Below are 15771 nucleotides of genomic sequence, written 5' to 3' on the forward strand. Positions count from 1 at the left end.
TCTGTTTATGGTTTGTTGTTGTTTGTTTGTTGTTGTTCAGTTTATATTCTCTCTGTTCAGTGTACGGAATTCTATTCGTGCCCTTTCAAGTTCACTGATGTCATCACGCATCTCTACCATCAGCTTTCCAGCAATTTTTGGTTTAATATATGTTGAATTTTTTAGTCCTATAGTTTCCATCTAGTTTTATAACTTCCATTTCTTTCCTGAGACTTTTTCACCTGTTTTCAGAGAATCTGTAAATGACTGTTGGAAGTTTCTACATGATGGGTGATTTAAAGCCCTTGTCAGATGATTGTGACGCTTGATTCATTTCAGGTGCTGACCTTTGGTTATGTTTTCTCATTCACGTTTTGATTTCTTAGCTCTTAGCACGATGCCTGTACACTGGTTGTTCCGTCTACCATGTGCGGACACATTGATACTATAGAGATCCCTCCTTCCAGCAGGCAGTCACCCTGGGTAGGCTCAGCACACGGGTCTTTGCCAACTTTGTGGGCTCAGGTTCCAGTGACACGTTAGTTATCAGAGACTTGACGATGCTGTCTTGGTCAGCTTGGTTTATCTGGTGCCATTGGCTCTTGTCCTCATCCCTACTGGGGCCGGTATGCTTCTGGGAGGGGAGGAGTTGGGGGGATCCCCTACTAGCCCCTCCTCCCCATCTCACCCCCTCCCTCTGCCTGTGTATTTGGGAGGGGAGGAGAGTCTCAGACCCCGATGTTCAGAGACAAAGATCTTTCTTGATTGGCTCTCTGGTGTGGCTGGATCTCTCCTTGGTTCTGTCCACTGTGGTATTTTTCCTCAGTAAAGGGAACCCAGGCTCATGAGGAAGGTAAAGGCCTTCCCTGGACACTTGCCATTGTTAGAACTACCTTCATCCATCTACCTTGCTGCCTGAGGTTGTTAAAGGGATATCATTTACATCCCAGAGAAGGATGAGCATATCTGGAACCTTATTTTGCCTGGTTAAGGGTTGGTAAACACCAGTCTGGTTGGCCTTCTGTTTGTGTGAGGAAGGCACCAGGCACTGTGCTGTCTCTCTGGTCCTGGGTCCCAAATCAGCTTTCCTTCTACTCCATCCCTTCAGAGTTCTCTTTGGTTTTCTCCTCTGCCATTCCAAGGGTTTAGAACTGTGCCTAGTAGAGAAAAATGGTAAAAGGAGTCCTCATATTGGGATTGGCCAGTCTGTACATGTTTAAATAGTCAGGGTTGCCCTCAAAAGCAGAAACCTACAAAATAACTTTAGATTGGGCCTTAATAATATTTTGATGTGCAATACCCATTTTTGGATTAATATCTTCTCTACAGTTCCATATAGAAAGATATTATGATCTGAACTCTGCTCTTCAATTTGACGTGGAGGTTGTAGATAACCAACGTGGCCCCACCCCCCTGTGCTGCGTGGCCGGAGTGACGGTGTAGATGGCCCACGTGGCCCCACCCCCCTGTGCTGCGTGGCCGGAGTGACGGTGTAGATGGCCCACGTGGCCCCACCCCCCTGTGCTGCGTGGCCGGAGTGNCCTACTAGCCCCTCCTCCCCATCTCACCCCCTCCCTCTGCCTGTGTATTTGGGAGGGGAGGAGAGTCTCAGACCCCGATGTTCAGAGACAAAGATCTTTCTTGATTGGCTCTCTGGTGTGGCTGGATCTCTCCTTGGTTCTGTCCACTGTGGTATTTTTCCTCAGTAAAGGGAACCCAGGCTCATGAGGAAGGTAAAGGCCTTCCCTGGACACTTGCCATTGTTAGAACTACCTTCATCCATCTACCTTGCTGCCTGAGGTTGTTAAAGGGATATCATTTACATCCCAGAGAAGGATGAGCATATCTGGAACCTTATTTTGCCTGGTTAAGGGTTGGTAAACACCAGTCTGGTTGGCCTTCTGTTTGTGTGAGGAAGGCACCAGGCACTGTGCTGTCTCTCTGGTCCTGGGTCCCAAATCAGCTTTCCTTCTACTCCATCCCTTCAGAGTTCTCTTTGGTTTTCTCCTCTGCCATTCCAAGGGTTTAGAACTGTGCCTAGTAGAGAAAAATGGTAAAAGGAGTCCTCATATTGGGATTGGCCAGTCTGTACATGTTTAAATAGTCAGGGTTGCCCTCAAAAGCAGAAACCTACAAAATAACTTTAGATTGGGCCTTAATAATATTTTGATGTGCAATACCCATTTTTGGATTAATATCTTCTCTACAGTTCCATATAGAAAGATATTATGATCTGAACTCTGCTCTTCAATTTCTCTACAGTTCCATATAGAAAGATATTATGATCTGAACTCTGCTCTTCAATTTGACGTGGAGGTTGTAGATAACCAACGTGGCCCCACCCCCCTGTGCTGCGTGGCCGGAGTGACGGTGTAGATGGCCCACGTGGCCCCACCCCCCTGTGCTGCGTGGCCGGAGTGATGGTGTAGATGGCCCACGTGGCCCCACCCCCCTGTGCTGTGTGGCCGGAGTGGCTTCTGGCATGGGAACAAAGTCAGCCATATCAGAATGAGATGTGTGCGTGAGTCAATTTCATGTGGAGGCCACCTGAGGAGTTCATGACAGCGTTATCGTCCGTACGGACTGTGTCCCGGTTTACCGTTGTACGTCCTGGTGTGCTAGAAAGTTCTATAAAGCTGCAGCCTGGACTGGTTTCTCAGAGCCGGCTTGGTGTGTAAGTCAGGTCTGTTTGTCCTCACTGGTCCTGGCTGTCTGTGCTGGTGCATGTCGTGTGATTAGACACGTTACCTGTGACTTTCGTGAGTCAGGAGCCCCACTAGGTACTGCGTGGATTAAAAACCTTTGCTGCCCATCAGGGCTCCCTTATAGGCTGATATTCTCTCAAGGCATGGTCACTACTATATTTGAAGATGTGCAGGCCCAAAATCACAATCATGAATGGTGTTTAAATCCCTTCTACCCTGATTTGTTTAATGACTAAGGTGACTTTTGATTCTGGCTGTGGCAGCTCTGTGTCTGCCCTTTTTTAAAAATTTTTGTTGTTGTTTGTTTATTTTGAGAGAGAGAGAGAGAGAGTGAGAGCGAGCACGTGCAAAAGGACAGGGCCAGAGAGAGAGGGAAGGAGAGAGAATCCAAAGCAGGCTCTGAGTAGTCAGCAGAGAGCCTGGTGAGGGCTTGAACTCAAAAACTGTGAGATCATGGCTTGAGCTGAAACCAAGAATTGGACACTTTAGAGACAGAGCCATTCAGGCACCCTGTGTCTGCCCACACTTACTAAGGATTTATATCAGGGCATCTAAATCTTACTAGTTCATCCCAAGAATGGTCTGTCCAGGTACCTGAACAGATCGCATGTTCTGTTTCCTTCTAAATTAATTAATCAAACTTTTTAATACTCTCCAACTCTACCCAATTAAGAAAGATGGCCAAATAAAACATTTATTCTTAGTAATGGCTTTTCCTACACTTTTTGCAGAACTTATGAAATTTATGGTCATTAAGGAACTATATTCAAAATCAATGAATTCTAGGCCAGCTTGCACCTTAGAAGAGCATTTAGTTTTCAACAGCCCTGTTTACTATTAAAATAAGTACTTTAAAGGTTTAGTGCACTATTTTCCTTTTAGATACACGCAGGAATAATACAGGTGTAACTTATTCAAGGGCTTCTGTTACATAGCTTTGTGGCATGCTCACTCTTGGGTCTGTTTCATATCCAGGTTTGAACAAATTATTGGTTTCTTTTTTAAATTAAAATACAGTAAAACCGAAGCTGTTGGTGTACAGACCTACAGGTATCAATACATGAGCAGATATATATAACCACCGCTAAGATCAGGACACAGAGTGATTCCATCACCCCCAAAACTCCCATTGCTTTCTTAGCTATCTCCTCCCTTGACCCTGGGCCCTGGACCCTGGACCCTGGGCCCTGGACACTGGGCCTTGGGCTCTGGAGCCTGGGCAGCTGATCTGTCCTCCATCACTACAGTTTTGTCTTATTGCAAACATACATAATTCCTGAGAATACAAGTGGGAATGTAAAATGGTCCATCCCCTCCGGGAAACAGGCAGGGTATCCCTGTGAGTTTAAATATACGTTTATTATAAGATCCAGCAATCCCACCGCTAAGTATTTACCCTAGGGAAATAAAACCCTACATGAATGTGTACATGAACTCCATCCTAATTGCTAAAGACCTGTAAACAATGTTAATGCCCTTCAACGGGTGACCAGATAAAGACTCTGTGGTATATTCACACTGGGGAATGCTACTCAGAGAACCAGGGACAAACTATTTACATAAACAAAAACATGGGGAATCACAGAGGCGTTATGTTGCATGGACATTGTTGTGGTTGGCCTAGCCACCCTTTCGAGCAAACACAGGACGTATATGTATGGACAGAACTGTTGAATCTTTTACCAAGGGCTGAAGAAAAGATCTGTTCAGAAATGAGATTGCTCTCCTATAGTCGGTAATATTACCAGCTATTGAAACATCATAAAGTCACTGTGTCCTTTGGGCACAATTATGTTTTTGACCCACTTTCATATGAAAGAGTTGAGATTTTTTTCAGCTCAGTGTGCCCTGGTGGTAGCAAAGGAACAAATACATAATCAGAGTCATTTATTTCATGTGGCCTAATCATTTGATATACTAGAACTTACTCCCTATTTCCGTTCAGCATGGCTGCTGACTACAGGGGACATATCAAACCATGTCATGCAAGTTGACAACATCTTCTCTCAAATCTATCAGAAAACCATAGAATGTTAACTCCTCTAATATAATTAAATACAATGATTTCACAGATAAGGAAGTTGACTTAGAGGTAAAAGAATTATCAAAAATTAAGGATGAGTTAACAACAGAGCTATAACAGAGCCCTAAGTACCAAGTCCTTGGTATTCTAAGATACAATAAAGATTTAAATCATCCTTTGAAAAATATTCAGATAAAATTTAAATATGTGGATATTTAGCACATTTTAGTAATGGTTAATTTATATTTTTTGTTGACGTGTTTATGCCAAAAATTTTTCATGTTATATGCCAGAGTCTTGGATAAAATGACCAGTGTAGAAGTTTGCACTCAGGGACATTCAGAATTCAGTAAGAAACAGATGTTGAACTAGGTGCCTATAATAAGTTTGACTTAAATGAGGTATATGCAGAATTCTACAATGGTCAGAGAAAACAGCTCTTACATTGTCTAAGGGAGTGAAAAAATGCCTAGTGAGAACCCTCAAGCCTTTCAGAATTCTTAGCTGCTCTCCAGGAAGAATAGGCATCAGAGGCAGTAATGGCAGTGTTTCCCAGAAACCTAGAGGCCGAGGAGTGTCAGTATTTCCCGAGAGGGGTCACATAGTCAGTATGCTTGGGTGGCACATAAAGTGTGTGCAGGGTGGGAGTCCAGCATGGAGACAGCGGGCAGGAGAAGGCTGGGAACCTCTAAGATGATAACTTTTTTCTCAAAGGAAAGTTGTATTGTAGCATTCTTGCAAGTAAATCAAACTACTTAGTGTTTCATTAGAATCATTTTTAGTTTTAAAACATTGTGTAGAATAAAGTCAGTTTAGGAAGAAATGAAGCTTTTTTAAAGAAAGTGATTAAAATGTATGTAGTTAGGCTATTAAAGTATTTTATCAAAATGAACATCTATTTTATTTTTCAGGTACTAATAATTGAAAAAAATATGTTTTTAAGAGAAGAGCAGTTGCAAAGGGTACAATAGCATTGGATTTTGTTTCTAAAAATTCATTTTTCAGTGCCAGAAAAATGAAAATATTTCCAGAAACATGAAAAAAAGAACAAGAGGGAAACTATTTTCCTTTGTTTTAAATAGTTGTAAAATGAAATTTAAGATTAAAAATTTAATACAAAAATACTTGAAAATGTTTTCAAGTAATTTTTAAAAACACTAGATAATGTTAAAATAATTATTTAAAAAGTGTTGTGAATACCATCTCACAATCCTTTTCACAAATAAACCAGTTAAATAAGTGTCAGGCTTCAATTCTGAGCTAGTATCCAAAATCTATAAAGAACTCACCAAACTCCACACCCGAAACAAACAATCCAGTGAAGAAATGGGCAGAAGATATGAACAGACACTTCTCCAAAGAGGACATCCGGATGGCCAACAGACACATGAAATGATGCTCAAGAGAAGCGCAGATCCTAACTGACTTTGGATTGAATGAACTCTGTGGGAAGTGTAACATAGCACTTGCTTACTTAAATTGATGTGGATCAACAGACAGACATAGATGGAAATAAAATAATATCTAGAGCATAACTACAAGAGATTCAAATATATTCATCAGAGGTATTTCTAATGTAGTAAATTTGGCAACATAGGCGTTTTCAATGCGTGACCATTTTCTACATGACCGTTCAGATTTGGACAACTTAAAGTTAACTGTAATGCCTCGGAAGGGAAGGGGCTATGGAACCAGGAGGCCGGTAGGAGGCTGCCTCCATGATGCTGGTTTGGGACAATCAGCCTCAAACTAAGAGAGTGGAGACAGAGAGAAGGAAGTGCTATGAGTCGTAGGACTTAGTGATGAATGGGTGGCCAAGGTGGGGGAAGGTAAGACAAGGCACTTCCACTCTCTACTTCCCGTGACGAGATGGCTGGTGGTATAAGGGGGACTTAAGAGACTCTGGGGGGCAGCCGGTTCATGTTTGGTTGCTTAAATGTTCTCATGTATTTACAAAGTTCTCTGCAGAGACAAAGGGAAATAGGATTGGCAAGGAGCTTGACAAAGATGGAGATAGTTTGTGTTGGCAGCTAGTGGCGTGTGAAGGGAAAATGCACTGAGTGTGGCCCGGAAAAGAGCATTTATTGAGTGGCTGGTGGGAATCTGGAGACATAGGTTCATGCTGGTGTAAGTCAGAAACTCCCTTATCAACTTCCAGGAAGATAGAGTGGATCTTTGGGTCTTTTATTTTTATTTTTATTTTTTACAAATAGTTTATTGTCAAGTTGGTTTCCATATAACACTCAGTTCTCATCCCCACAAGTGCCCTCCTCCATGCCCATTGAGAGACTCTTGAATGTTGAGAACAAACTGAGGACTGATGGGTGTGGAGGAGAGGGAGGTGATGGGCATGTTGGGTCTTATTAGATAGATGGAAGATGGTAAGGGTATCAAGAGTGATGGAGGAGACTACTGAGACATTGTATCAGAGCATCAGCCATGTGGTCCACGACATATATGCAAAATATAATGAAATCCATTTTGGAGGCCCCAGGAATTTGAAGAGTGGGTTTCAGTGGGGTGCAAGCGCATGACCATTAAAGGGCACAGATGTGGTCAGGGAGAGCAGCTAAGAGATTATAAAGTATAGCAAGTACAAAGTATTAGCAGCAGTTTGACTAGGAGGAGAGGAGGGGAGAGTCACTGGGATTGAAAGGATCGAGGAACCATGAATTGTTTACCAGAATTGCCCATGTGGACCCTCTGACCACCCTCGGGTAGAGATGGCGATCAGCCAGTGAGTTGTAGGAAGGTGATGACAGAGATGAGCAGAGAGCTGGAGTTGAGTAATGTCATGAATCTCAGGGTCAAGGGGGCATAACAAGTGATTAGAGAGTGAAAGTGGGGACTGTAAATCAGAAGGGTGATGACTCCACCTCCAAATAGTATTGAAAAATTCCAAAAGGAAGATGTGGTGTGAAACGTGCGCGCGCGCGCGCTCACACACACACACACACACACACACACACACACACACACACAGGAATATTCCTCAGCCATTAAAAAGAATGTGATCTTGCCATTTGCAACAGCATGGATGAAATAGGGGGTCCTAGGGGTATTATGCTAAGTGAAATAAATCCGAGAAAGACAAATACTACATGATTTCGCTTATATGTAGAATCTAAAATAATGATAATAAATAACAAATAAACACAAAACCGGAAACAGTCTCATAAATACAGAAAAGAAACTGGTGGTTGCCAGTGGGGAGGGGGCTTTGAGGATGGGTGAAACACTCGAAGAAGGTTAAAAGGCACAAAACCCAGTTATGAAATAAATAGGTCACAGGGATGACAAGCACAGCATAGGAGATAGAGTCAGTGATATGGTCCTAGCCCTGTACGGTGACAGGTGGCAACCAGACTTACTGTGGTGAGCATCGCATTGTGCAGAGTTGTTGAGTCACTATGTTGTACACCTGAAACTAATATAACATTCTATGTCAGCTGTACTTCAGTGAGAAAGAAAAGGAAGAAAAACAGCATTCTCCTCCACTTACCTTACATGTAACTTAAAAGCCAATATATATTAGTGTGTAAGAACAACAGTGGTTATAATACTTTCTTACATTTATGTAAACTTTATGGCAAAATGATACTTATTATTTTCTCTTCATTTTCTTACCCAAAGGAGTGAATTTAACTTAAAGTACAAGTAGGTATTTATAATGGCTCTGAGTAAGATCACATATATATTTACATAGTCTAGAAAATGTTATCCAAGAAAAATAAAGAAGAGAAATAAGTCAGATAGAAAATGAGCAACTGGAAGCCCCCCCTTCTTCCAGAAATTCCTGACAAAACCTCAAAGTGAGACAGTTGTGAGAGCTGGTTACAGTAATGAATGAGCAGAACTTTCCAGGCACAAGAGAATAATGTAAGACAGGCTGGGATTTTAGAAGACAGAATAAGCTTTAAGATGAATCTCCTATTTCACGCATCATTTTTCCCCTGGGTGCATTTTCTGATTCTCTGTTTAGGGCATTTTGGCAAACAGGCGTCTGTGACTCAGAGAATGTGGTTTTGGGAGACACGGGATGTGGGGGACCCTGAACTGGGTTATCAAAACTGTGAGGACTTGAGGGTCCAGGATATCAAGGGCAAGGGAATCATGGGGATGTGAGGCTGGCATCTGTTTTACTTTGGTCCTTGATGTATTTGCCTAAGCCCAGCTTTCCAGGAATCAGAAGTAAAGGGCCGGAGGAAACTTTGCTGCTAATGGTCTACAGGGCTCAGCAGAACTTTTGGAATTTTCAGTGCTAAGGAAACAAAGATAGATGTCCAGGACCTATTGTTTCAAGAAGATGTACTCCTAAATGCCATATTCCCTGGGTTGTGACATAGAAGGACATAAGCACTGAGAAAATGACGTGCCTGAAATGCAGCTGTGAAAACCAGTGACTGAATGGGTCAGAGAGGCCGCTGTGCTCCCAGAAGAACATCACACACTCCCAGGGGAAGGTCACAGTACAGAACTTCTAGAATGGCTTGTACACAATGTCTGGCATTCAACCAAAAATCGCCTGAAATGTCCGGAAACAGTGCCCACTGGTTGCAACCAAGAGAGAGGGAACAAAAACAAACAAACAAACAAACAAACAAAAAACCCCATCATATCCTGACATAACAGTTATCATTCTGGGACTCTGATGATTAAATATGATTCATGTATTTAAAAAAATAAGTGAAATAATCAAGAATTTTGCCAGAAAGCTCTAATCTATAGCAAGTCAAATGGAAGTTTATTAAATGCAAAATACTACATCCACTATAATTAACTTAATCTATATGATTTGAACTAGAAGGTAATTTAGTAAGAATATCCCAGCTGAATCAGGAAAAAAAAAATGGACAGAAAGTATGTGCACATTTGGAGTTCTGGAAGAAAGAAATTGAGAGAAAATAGGCATAACCAAAATCTGAAAACATTACCACTAAAAATTTTCCAATCCTGACATCAGACATCAAGGTAGAGATTCAAGAAATTCCATAAGCCAAGGAAGATAATACACAGAAAGCCTAATACTGGCACATTACAATAAATCTGCTGAAAAACATGATGAGAAAATATCTTAAAAGCAGCATAAGCAAATGGATATTATTTTCAAAAGAGCAAATATGGGATTGATAGAGCGCTTCTCAGTATAAACACAAAAGGTACAAAGACAACAGAATAACATTTGAAGTGTTGGAGGAAAGAAACACTATTAAGTAAGAGGTTTAATTAAAAACTAATTTACTAGGGGCGCTTGAGTAGCTCAGTTGGTCAAAGCATTCGACTTCCACTCAGATCATGATCTCACGGTTTGTGAGTTTGATCCCCATGTCGGTCTCTGTGCTGACAGCTCAGAGCCTGGAGCTGCTTCAGATTCTGTGTCTCCCTCTCTCTTTGCCCCTGTCCAGCTTGCACTTTTTCTCTCTCACATTCAAAAGTAAACATTAAAAAAAATTAAAGTAAAAAAATAATTGACCAAAGACAAAAGGAAAAATAGAAAAAAGTAAACTTTTAACTTATCATTAAACCATATTCTAAAGAAAAGTCAAAATTCTCTGATTAGATAAAATAATATAAATAAAATAGTTAAAAAGAAAACACAATTATATGTGTTTATGAAAGGAGAACATGAAATGCATCTAGGTAGAGTAAGTTCAAAGTGAAAGGTTAGGAAGAGGTGTTCCTTGTAAGGACTAATAAAAAGAAGAAAAAACATGGCTTTATAGTCATAACTCAAAGTAAATAGACACTTACAATTGACATTTATGTTCTGTGTACTTTTTGGTATGTTACATTTCAATAAAATGCATGCATAAGGAAGAAAAACAAGTCTCTCTCAATCAAACAAGCAAATACAACACCAAATATAAAAGAGCGATCTCTCTAACAAAGAAACAGTCCTCAAAAAAAATATATTTTTAGTGACTGCATATCACTCACTGTAATTCTTCTTTTTTTTTTTTTTCAATCTGTGTGTAACATGAGTTACTTCACATATAATGACTATTGTTCATCTGCCTTTGAGGAATCACGTTTCCTCTATGCCCGAGGTGAGAGTATTGGGTTCATAGACAAATGATATGATTGATGGCGCGAATCATGTGTTCATATTCCCGAAAGTCCTTTACTGAAAGCAAAACTTCGTATTTGATTAGAGACATTTATTTTGGTTGAATTGATTTTTTTCTTACATTTTTTTCTATTTCAACATGCTTTTTGTCAGCATCTTGAATTCAGTCAATGGATTTAGTGTTTCTTTTCACTGGCTAACAGCAGCCACTATGTGACTGTTTTATTAATACCCAAAGAATGCTTCATTGAAACTTCCATTTGGTGTGGCCTGGACAATAATACGCGGAGAGAAGTTCAATACACCTGCCAAGTCTATTTCAGCTATGTGCGTTCTTCCTCTTGCTGGTATTCTCTTAATGTACATTTACTTTTGGTTTTATGGCTATTGTATATGTGTATGTGAGTACATATATGTATGTGTGTATATGTATGTATATGTGTACACATGTATGTATGTGTGTATGTGTGTGCATATATGTATATGTGTGTATGCACACAAACATACACATACATATATATGTGTATGTATTGCCTTTTCTGGAATATCAGAGTTGGAATCATACAGTATTCAGTCTTTCAAGTTTCTTTCCATGGCTTGATAACATCACTCATTTTATTCTTAGTGCTGAATAATATTCCATCCTGTGATGTATTTCTAAAAGAGATTTTGTGGTGAGGCACATAATGTAAACTAAACAGTCTGAGCTTTATGGGAATGAGTCAAAACATTTCCAGCTTAGGGATGTTTCGGTGTCAATGGTGTGATACCGTACTACCACACAGCAGGAAGATACACTGTCCTTCACATCGGGTGACTGCGGGTCCTGGATTTAGCACTCAACGTGCTCTCCTGGAGATGTGCCTCAGCCTCAGATGCACCTCAGCTTATGGTCGCCCACCCTATGTCAGCTTTTAAAATCAAAGACACAAAATTCTGATCATAGAAGAATCATTACTGTAGAATGGGAATAATGTTGAAGCTAATATATAAATATGCATTATGAGGGGCTATGGATTCTTTGAAGGATGGTCTTACGGTGTATACACCTACCTATACGTGCTTGTCTAAGCAGCGAGATCGTCTTCAAAGTAAAAGTAGAGATATCGGTGCTTCACATAACGGGTTCCGCATCTGTCTCCTGCAGACTCACCGGCTCCAGCGTCCCAGACCTGATCGTGAGCATGAGCAACCAGATGTGGCTGCATCTGCAGTCCGACGACAGCATCGCCTCACCAGGGTTTAAGGCTGTCTACCAAGGTATGGCCGGGCATGCTTGTCGACACCAGAACCCAGCACAAACCTCTCCCGGTGCGTTAGACATAAACACACTTGGCATGTCATGGTAGTGTTCACACATAGGGACTGAGTACTTGCAGCTTCCTCGATTAAAGCCCTGCTCATAGTTCTTTGTTGCAAAGTACTTTTAACTTGTGGAAAGCTTGGTCTGCTGTGACGTGTGCCATCATTGCGTCAGAAGAAAGGGTAAGACTAAGCGTGAAACGCAAGGTATGAAATTGTGTACGTGTGTTAATCTCAGCATTTTATCTCTTTTGGAGAGGGAGATGTTATGGTTATGACTAAGGGAGATATTTTGTACCAAATATGAATTGGAGTGACATTAATTAAGCTTCTCTACATACTAACTCATGCAAAATGTGTGTGTGTGTGTGTGTGTGTGTGTGTGTTGTTTGTTTATTTGTTTTTAATGGAGCAGAGAAATCTACATGAACTTGGAGGGAAATACTATGGAGTTCTTGTCTAGGGGAAAACTCAATGTTGTCTGAGAGTGTGAGTTACAGTTACTCTGCGGATGTTGGCTTCACCTCTGAATTCATGTCCGGGTTCCATCATCTCAGCGAGTGGTTTTCCACAGTGCGCTGTGGCTCTGTGTTCTCATCATCAGAGCCTCATGTTTCATCTTTAAAAATAACCCCACTGAGGGGCGCCTGGGTGGCTTAGTCGGTTAAGCGTCCGACTTTCACTTGGGTCATGATCTCGCGGTTCGTGGGTTCGAGCCCCGCGTCGGGCTCTGTGCTGACTGCCAGCTCAGAGCCTGGAGCCTGTTTCAGTCTGTGACTCCCTCTCTCTCTGACCCTCCCCTGCTCACGCTGTCTCTCTTTCTCTCTCTCCTAGAAATAAATAAAACATTAAAAAACAAAATTAAAAAAAAAAAATAACCCCACTGTATTGCTCCACCTGCATTGTTTCATCTAGGAGGATTTCATAGGAAAGAGGTATCTTTTAACCTTAACGTATAGATTGGTATTTAAAAAATATATATTGTGGAATATTTTATAATGGAAACAGAAGTAGAAAGAACAATATAAAAACCTGAGATCACCTATAGCTGTAAACTTTTGTGAACCTCCTGGGTACCTTGCTATTGACTTGGGAATTGGTTTGAGACGTACCGCCCTGGTGGTTAGCTGCTCGATCCTGCCCCTGCTCAGGTACCCTCAAACATCATTTGGGAAATGAGTGATATTTCCTGCTGTTAGACAATGCTCCCACATGCTCCACTCAATAATCCACTTAATCTTTACTCAATAATTACCTCTTTAAAAAGCAGACTTCTTTATGGGGCGCCTGGGTGGCTCAGTTGGTCGGGTGTCCGACTTCGGCTCAGGTCATGATTGTGTAGTTCATGAGTTCGAGCCCCACGTTGGGCTATGCTGACAGCTCATAGCCTGGAGCCTGCTTTGGATTCTGTGTCTCCTTCTCTCTCTGCCCCTCCCCTATGCACGCTCGCTCTCTCTCCCTCTCTCTCTCTCAAAAATAAATAATAAAACACTTAAAAAAAAATAAAAAGTAGAATTCTGTCTTAGTTCTAAGAGAGAGAAAAAAGAATTCTTTCCCACCCTTCCCCCACCCACCCAATCAGATATCAACTGTTTGGCCTCTTATTTGGGGCCTTCTGAGACTTAGTTCCCATATACCACCTGTACCTGTTGGTTCTGAAGGGGACTGGGCAGCGGCCGCAGGGGTGACCTTCAGTGCCTCAGGGCACCAGGGTGCTTTGGCGATTCTCTCCTGTGCTCCAGAGATGGCAAAGAATGGAGAGCAAACCAAGGGCGATAGAGAGTCTTCTCCCAGAATACGAAGAACAAAAATGAACTTCATGATATCCAGACCTCAGGGCACCTAGAATAGCAGTACATAGGCACACTGTTTTCACTGACCACACACACACACGCGCGCACACACACACACACACACACACACACACACACAGACCATTTTCCTTTAGTGACAATTTGGTGTTCTCTAGATCAGTAATCAAACAGTTTGGCTCAAGAAATAAACATTTAAGAGGCTTGGGAGCATGTTAAATTCTTTGTTTTAGATTATACAAATGATGGGTACAAAGCCTCTATCTTTAGTTTGGATCCTGTACATGTTTGACAAAGAGAAATCGTTCTCTTGTGCTAAGAGGTTAAATATGTGTCCCCAGATATAATAAAATTACCTCATATTAAAAAGTTTTCTAATTTAATTTATAAAACTACTCATAAAAGTTTAAACGATATATTCATCCCTCTATATTGCCATACATTCAATAGGCCACAAACTGATTGGAAGTTATTTTTTAACAAGATTGAGGACCTATCATCATCTTGAATGTAAGTCAAGAGAAGTATTTTCAAGGTCAGCCTTATACTCTATACACATGCTTGTGAACTGATAGTCAACTTTATCAAAATAACCAGGAAATTGCATTTTAAAACCATTCAGGGGTGCCTGGGTAGCTCAGTCAGTTGAGCATCTGACTTCAGCTCAGCTCATGATCTCAGGGTTCATGAGTTCAAGCCCCGCGTCGGGGTCTGTGTACTGACAGCGCAAAGGCTGGAGCCTGCTTTGGATTCTGTGTCTCCTTCTCTCTCTGACCCTCCCCCACTTGCACTCTGTCTGTCTCTCAAAACTAAACATAAAAAAATAAAACTAAAAATAAATAAAATCCACCCAATCATATATTTTTATTAATACAAAAAAGAATTATTGCAAAGAAGCTAAACTATAATCTAAGAAAATATACTATAGCCATTCAGAATAAAACATAAATCTGTGTTCTACCTAGCTATTTCCATTTTCAAAGTTTAAATACTTTCCGTAGTATAGTTTCAAAACTTTAGAGAACTAAGAAATTACAAAGTACTATAATATAGTAAAAAAGGTGTCAATTTTAGTTGGGTTATTTTACTGGAGGGGATCTGTTAAGAAGAAAAAAAGAATTAATTCGTAAGTTGTTGTCAGGAAAACTTTGAAGTTGTCCTTGGCAAAAAAAAATACATGTATCTCACTACTCACTCTCCCAATGCCCAGCTTCCTCTTAGCGAGTGGTTAATGGGTGGAGTAGCGATCTTTGCCTGTCATTTCCCCTGAGCTGTTTTACTACTCGGAAGGTTGTAGGAAACTCACAACATGGCAGGCGATCCCTGACTACGGATGCACTTCTGAACTCTGTAGACAGAACACCAGTGATCGTCACCCGGTGGCTATAGACGACTTTAGGTTCTCTCATCAAAATCCCATCAGCGTTGTTAATTGTCTTTGTCTGTATTCTTTGAATTCTCTCTTGAAACAGTGCTTCAAAAGTCTTAATGGTTCCTTCATCAGTTGCTGAATTTATTACAGTCTTTAACATGATGTGTATATGCATATATTGATGAAAACTAGATGAATCTATCTTCAGAGTTGGGATTTTATTGTCTTCCCGTGTACTGCATGGATTTGAGTGAAGAGAGAGAATGCCTTGTCTTCTAAGTGTGTGCTGGAGAGAATTCAGGAGCCAACGAAGCGTAGTGAGAAATTACTGTGTAGCAAAATGAGACAGATCATTAAAAAGCATCTTAGAACCCCAAACAGTAAGCAGGGTGACAGTGACAGTGTCCTAAGCTCGAGTGAACAAACCATTGCACAGCTGCATCCTCCTTGTGAGTAGAAGTAGTCACAGAGCTAAAGACTTCCATGTTGAGGTGGGCCCAGCATCAGGGTCC

The 15771-nt window shown here is 41.0% G+C and overlaps 1 protein-coding gene across 1 annotated transcript in view; it reads left to right on the forward strand.

The window, feature by feature from the left end:
- Positions 1-15771, forward strand: part of CSMD1 (CUB and Sushi multiple domains 1) — a 1564948-nt gene that overhangs the window by 1138397 nt on the left and 410780 nt on the right. The window contains exon 12 of the mRNA XM_077771883.1: positions 11922-12034. Coding sequence (XP_077628009.1) covers positions 11922-12034 — 113 coding nt within the window. The remainder of the gene's footprint in view (positions 1-11921; positions 12035-15771) is intronic.

This window comes from Crocuta crocuta, unplaced genomic scaffold, assembly GCF_008692635.1.
Source record: "Crocuta crocuta isolate KB4526 unplaced genomic scaffold, BGI_CrCroc_1.0 scaffold111, whole genome shotgun sequence".
In the NCBI taxonomy this organism is placed as follows: Eukaryota; Metazoa; Chordata; class Mammalia; order Carnivora; family Hyaenidae; genus Crocuta; species Crocuta crocuta.